Raw genomic sequence first — 6999 nt, 5'->3', positions numbered from 1 at the left:
CCGGCTTTTTACAAATGTTCTTCAGGCAGAATGATCTACGGCTTCAATTCCACATTTATATATAAAAAAAACAACAACACAAAGATTCACAAATAGTTTGCGCCTCATAAAACGGACGCATTGCCTCAGAACGCGTATTAGCGGCTCTTGTGCGGCTTTTTGCTTGATTTTTTATTTAAAGAAGGCCAGAGAAAATGTTTACATTTGACAGTATAAACATCCTGCCCATGTTCCTGTCTGTCTTAAAAAGAAATCGGACCGCGTGCTCTTGTGAATATGGGTAATATTTAGAATTTTTTATTTTTATATATATATATATATATATATATATATATATATATATATATATATATATAATAAATATTTTATGCATATTAAACTTTTTTATACTGTGTATATATACATATTTATTGTTAGACAAAGTTGCAATATATGCAAATGTGTTACGTGTGATGAGACGCTGTTATAACGAGCAACAAAATAATACTTTAATTCAAAAATATAAATATAGATCATATTTATAAAAGCAAGGTTAATCTAAAGGAGAGAAATATTTAAATTTAAAATGTTAAAATATTGCACGTGTGTTATTTGTAGGTTTTGAATTCCTTCATAACGCAAAGCAAAACCTTAAAAATAATATTTCTGAGTGATAATTGTAACATTCTTTATTTTATGCCATTATTTAAATGCGAACAGACAAGCGGATTTCTAACAGTAGAAAACTTCACGCAGAGACGCCAGATGTTGGTGTGAGTCCACCCCGTGGCGTGGGGAAGAAACTGGGAGGAGACTGGGCGGTTCCTTACGCGCTTCATGACGTCTTCGTGATGGTCAGGAGCTTGGCTAGGCGCTGATGGCCACAGATAAGTAAAGGGCGATCAGCAAAGCGAATGAGACCAGACGGAACCGAAGCCGCATAAGAAGATCCGTTTTTTTGTGTTGATTGTGGACAGAACCATTGCAGGACTTTTCCAACTCGAGGACAGTGAAGCTACCGAACAAAACGTCCACTGTGTGTTTGCGGGTTTTTTCCTTTTCTTTTTGCTTTTTTTCAGGATCTTTTGACGCGTTTTTTGGGTCATGATAAAATCTGGTTGACTGTTGGATTCCGAAGTTTCAGCGATCTCGCTACAGGTGGAGGATTTTCCTTATATAAAAAAAAAAACAACAAATAAATAAATAAAATAACAAAGCCGTGTCGCGCGCAAAGAACCGATGACGGCCGAGGTCCAGCAGCCTTCCGTGCAGCCTCCTGCCCAAAGCAGCCCGATGTCCGCGCCCGACAAAACGCACGCTCAATCGGCGGCCATGGACGCGGCCTCCTCCACCACCAAAGCCAAAAAGACCAACGCCGGCATCAGGCGTCCTGAGAAACCGCCCTACTCGTACATCGCGCTCATCGTCATGGCCATCCAGAGCTCACCGACGAAGCGTCTGACGCTCAGTGAGATCTACCAGTTCCTCCAGAGCCGCTTCCCGTTCTTCCGCGGCTCTTACCAGGGCTGGAAAAACTCCGTGCGCCACAACCTGTCCTTAAACGAGTGCTTTATTAAGCTGCCCAAGGGGCTCGGGCGGCCAGGGAAAGGACACTACTGGACCATTGACCCTGCAAGCGAGTTCATGTTCGAGGAGGGCTCTTTTCGGCGCAGACCACGCGGATTCCGGCGCAAATGTCAGGCGCTCAAGCCTTCCATGTACAGCATGATGAACGGCCTCGGGTTTAACCACTTACCCGAGTCTTACAATTTCCAGGGGAGCGGCGGAGGCCTGTCTTGCCCGCCAAATAGTTTGTCCTTAGAGAGCGGGATTGGGATGATGAACGGACATTTGGCAGGAAACATGGAAGGAATGGGCCTGGCTGGACACTCCATGTCTCATCTGTCGGCCAACGGTGGACATTCCTACATGGGAAACTGTACGGGGTCCACGGGGAGCGAGTATCCCCATCACGACAACTCAGCCTCGCCCTTGTTGTCCGGCGGCGGAGTCATGGAGCCGCATCCCGTCTACTCGAGCACGACCTCGGCTTGGGCGCCCGCGCCGTCCGCGTCGCTTAATAACGGAGCGTCTTACATTAAGCAGCAGCCGCTGTCTCCGTGCAACCCCGGGGCAAACCCGTTACAGCCCAGCTTACCAACACACTCTCTGGACCAGTCATATCTGCACCAGAACGGACACAGCACGACCGACCTTCAAGGTAAATTTTACTGATCGAAAAGTAAATGCGTAAATTAATAAATACAGCATGCAAATCATTAGGATCTTTTAGACCATGTAGCAAAACTTATATATAAAAAAAAAAAACTCCAAACATTCTTTAAAAAACAGATCCATGAAAGCAGATTCATTCTGGAATCAAGTTTTAAAAATTAATGATTTATCGCGTAGGATTTTGCAAATTATCTATCGGATAATACACATTCTTTTGCATGTGATTTCTTGAGGGTGGGTAGTAATTAGGAGAAAGAAGGCATCCTGTAGCTTCTCTTTCCTCCTGGACTCAGGTGCCAATTTACAGAAATTGCAGCAGGGCGCGCGGCACCGGGTCCGGTGGGAATCGCGTGCGAGCACGGCGCTGTCAATTAGGAGAAAGCTCTCCCACCCTGAAGTATCCAGCCCTTCCACACACACACACACACACACACACACACACACACACACACACACACACACACACACACACACACACACTTACTGCCTGCAGGCGGTGTAATCAGCCGCTCCAAAATAGATACGGGTGTCATTAAAATGCTACGTGAAACCCGCGGCTTTAGAATCGCACATCCACCGTCAGCACGGGGACCAGTTTAAAGTTCGCGCATGCTGGTTTTATTCGCGTTACAACAAGTTTTGATTACTTAAAAAAATATTCCAAGAACGTTGAAGTTGATGGAAAATGTCGGTGGTAATAATAATAATAATAATAATAATAATAATAATAATCAAAACAATAATAATAATCAAAATAATAATAATAATAATAATAATAATAATAATAATAATAATAATAATAATAATAATCATCATCATAATAATAATAATACATTTCAGGTAATATAAAAGAATAGAAATAAAATCTAATGTACTCTAATGCTCTATTGTACGTAAAGTAATAAATGTAAAATAATAAAATGAACAATGTAAAGATTTAAGTCTAATTTAGAAGATTTACTGTGATCATTTTATACATTAAAACATTTTTTTTTTAAAGATTTCCTTGTTTTTTTCCCCTGTAGGTATTCCCAGATATCATTCCCAGTCTCCCAGCATGTGCGACCGTAAAGAGTTCGTCTTCTCTTTCAACGCCATGACATCTTCATCCATGCATTCACCTGGAAGCGGCTCTTATTATCATCACCAACAGGTCGCCTATCAGGACATCAAGCCTTGTGTGATGTGACAGCACTGGTCATGAATTAAAGACTGATGAAGGACTCAACACTGATAAAGGAGCCACTGAGCCTTTGCGGTGGGAAAACAAAAATGCAGACACACAAACAAGAAGAAGAAGAAGAAGAAGAAGAAGAAGAAGAAGAAGAAGAAGAAGAGAGGACTGGAAGGGGTCATGGATGGAAAGAAACTCAGAATGAAAGGCTGCAACTATATAAAAAATGCGAAATGATCCAAACTCGGTACAAAAACCATGAACAGAAGAAAAGCCGGGTACCTTAAACATTTTACAAACAGCCTTTAAGGTGATGTGTGCCATTTTTTTTTATTCTAAGCTATTTCCAAACAAGACTGCGAACAAATTTTAACTAATCTGCATCTCAATGGCAAAAAAAACCCAAGAAATGAAATAAAGGAAGAATAAAAAAAAACCCGCTTGGTACTAACTCTGCTGGCGGATGGATACCACTTGAGTGTAGTGACTTTCCGTGTTGTCATTCCGAGTAATCAGGATCGATTTTAGTTTTCTTTTTGTTCAGTAAAAATGGTAAAACTATTGATGTTTATTTTTAATATAGGCCTATATAAATATTATTTTCATTCAGGACAAGCTGTTCGCTCTCTGATCCTAAGTCAAATTCTGTCTGAAATCAGTGCAAAGTGTTAAAGATCATTAGGTGATCACGTGGAAAAACAAAGGCACTTTTTTAAAAACCGTAAAGCGCAACTTTTATTTATTCTGTTTATATTTAGATTGTATAATTATAGCCACATTATTGAACGCTTTATCGGCAATATTTGCCAAGACGCTGTTTTTATTCAGTGTAAACAAAAAAATGAAGGTTTTAATGTAAGCACTGTTAAATCGTTGGTTTGGTGTTTTTTGTTTTTGTTTATTTTTATTTTAATCTCTTTATTTTTTTTTGTATATCCGTATTGACACGAGTCATTTTCCAGCACTGTAAAATTGTATATGTTGTAGGTAATATCTTTTTTTAGTAGGCATCTTTTACTTTCTATTTTCGTGTCTTTTAGACATTAGGTCATCTACGCACCATTATGTATAAAGAATTGTGTAAAAAAAAAACAACAAAAAAACAATGGCATGCAGTTGAAATTAAACTGTTCAAAACTACACGCATCAAATTTGCAGGTTTTCCGAGATAATTATTTATACATTTCTCAGTAGTCAGAGATATAAATAAATAAAACATCAAGAAGGGAATAGAAATTTTTTTTCTTTATGAAAATTAATTTTTGAAGATTTGTTTTGTGCCTAGAAAAAAGGTCTAATCAGTGCATCTAAAAAAAATTAATCACGTTTTTATTTTATTATTTTTTTTATAAAAGATGAACTTTTGTAAGTCAGAAAGAAAAATACAAACGCAAAGAAAGAAAGCGAGTGTGTGCCACATGTGTACAGTTTGTATTTTTTGCAGATATCCTACTTGGCTCTGAAGTTATTAAAGTGAAAACAGCAATCTGCCTTTTTTAGTTTCGGATAAAATGTCGGAAAAAATGATGCAATATAACGCAAGTGGTCACCGAGTTCCCACTCTTCTTGTTGTAATTAACCTATTTTAGCCCACACATCTTTAGCTGCACATACATGATAGCACCAGGACTTGTTTTATATCAATTGATTGTTTTGTTTAACTTTAAACAAATCGTCAATTTATAAATATATATATATTCAAAACATTTAAAGATCTGAGACGCAGCATTGAAACGTTAATCAACATATTTTCTTTTTTTCCAAAAATATGCTTCTTATTTTTTACTTTGATGATCCGTTCACATTTTAATACATTTTGACATAAAATGGCAAAATAAATAAATAAATAAGCGTCAATTATTTTGCTGGAGTGTGTGCACCACCTAATGGCTAAGTGCTGAAAGGCCACTGATTTACTTCACCGTGATTTAGAACACAAGTAAAAAAAGAATTAAATAGTAATAATCGTAAAAATAATAACAAATAATAATACAAATAATCAAATTGAAAAAAAAAATCAGTAAAGTTAAATCCATGCAAAAATAAGAATCTAAAAACATAATGAATCCTTAAACAAGACAAAGTTGAAACCTGTGTCCAGTAATAATAATAATAAGAAGAATTCAGTGCTGTAATGTAAATCAGATGTTTTATATTTATATCTTATTTCATTGTATTTAGACATCAGCCAAAATCTACTGTGCTTTTTTTTTTTTTTTAAATAAAACAAACAATTAAAAAAGCAGGCTATTAATCTAGCATGGATAACCAGGGGTAAACTACATATTTAGTCAGTGTGGACAACTAAAATCCATAATCCGTGTTCATATGGTTTTATGGACTGCAACGAATGGACATCATAAATCTGGAAACAGAAGAAGCTCAACATTTCCCTTTTTTTCATCCAACAGCAGCTGTTACAAGCCATTAAGTTGCACTAGAAGCGAATAAAAGAAAAAAAAAATCATTTTGGGTTCATGAGGCACCTTGGAGCTTAGTGTTGATCGAAAAAAAAAAATGCAGTGGGCCCAGATGTCCCTGGAGTCCAGCTGAGAGAGAGAGAGAAAAAGAGAGAGAGGGAGAGAGAGAGAGAGAGAGAGAGAGAGAGAGAGAGAGAGAGAGAGAGAGAGAGAGAGAGAGAGAGAAGAAAAGCCAACAAGCTCCTCATATCATCTCCCTGCGTTATCTTTGTCATTTTTCAAGCCTATTTTGCAGAGTGAAATTGACGGACTAACACCCTTATAGGTTAACGTTCAGCAGGGCAGCTGGGGCACGTTGCCTCCGGACCACACATTAATCTGCTGCTGATGTTAAACAGAGCTGAATCAAATTCCTGCCTGATTCACTCAATACCATGAAAAGCAGCGAAGCACATTATGAATCATGTTATTGTACCGATTCATTTAAAAAGCAAAGCAAATCTTGGAAAGTATTTGTCTTTTAGGATGGAGCCCGCAGGCCTGATTAAATACCTGCATAATAATTCTATAATGCAAAAAAACAAATAATAATTAGTGCAGAATGAGCAGTTTTTCTTTTCAAATAGAATCACTTTATATTTTATCTATAGTGCGGTCCTTTCTCATTTCCACGTTCTAATTTAATTATACATTTTGTTAGTTACAGATTATAAAATCCTAGATATACTGACATGCATTTGTGAGTCTACTTGGTTTATTTTCTTTTTTTGCTTTAATGAAGACTCACAGAGACTCCATGAGTTTGTCCAAACCCTGACTTTCATTACACACATGGAAAAAGATTAGACACGATAGCAGTTATGCTCAGTGTCACACAAGTGATTTTATTTGCTCAATATTCCACAATTCTAAAACCTGTTTTATTTCCATTTTTTAAATAAAAAAAAAATCAACCTGCCGTATTTTACTAGTGTAAAGAAAATCGTTATATTCTTGAAAAACAGCAGGTACGTTTAGGTGAAGTTTTCTGGAATCGGACATGAAGGAAAAAAACAGATGCTGCCAAAATCTCAATCAGGCACCTGTAGAAGACGATGTAAATCTAATCCAGTCAGATTAGAGCCTATAAATAAACTTTTGTATATACATTATATATATATATACACAAAAGTGGTGTCTACTAAAAAACAA

The 6999-nt window shown here is 37.2% G+C and overlaps 1 protein-coding gene across 1 annotated transcript; it reads left to right on the top strand.

The window, feature by feature from the left end:
• The first annotated feature begins 730 nt into the window (after window positions 1-730).
• Window positions 731-4494, top strand: foxf1 (forkhead box F1). Its single transcript, XM_083551723.1, has 2 exons — window positions 731-2200; window positions 3240-4494. The coding sequence occupies exons 1-2, from the start codon at window positions 1219-1221 to the stop codon at window positions 3401-3403; spliced, it is 1146 nt and encodes a 381-aa protein (XP_083407849.1). The 5' UTR covers window positions 731-1218; the 3' UTR covers window positions 3404-4494.
• The last annotated feature ends 2505 nt before the right edge of the window (window positions 4495-6999 follow it).

This window comes from Silurus aristotelis (assembly GCF_946808225.1).
Source record: "Silurus aristotelis genome assembly, chromosome: 10".
NCBI lineage: Eukaryota > Metazoa > Chordata > Actinopteri > Siluriformes > Siluridae > Silurus > Silurus aristotelis.
This window is presented reverse-complemented; position numbering and strand designations above follow the sequence as displayed.

Bases quoted from the DNA above. Each gene is read 5' to 3' on its own strand.
- foxf1 (XM_083551723.1), top strand. From the start codon at position 1,219: ATGACGGCCGAGGTCCAGCAGCCTTCCGTGCAGCCTCCTGCCCAAAGC. The intron at 2,201-3,239 runs GTAAATTTTACT...TTTCCCCTGTAG, and splicing joins CAGCACGACCGACCTTCAAG to GTATTCCCAGATATCATTCC.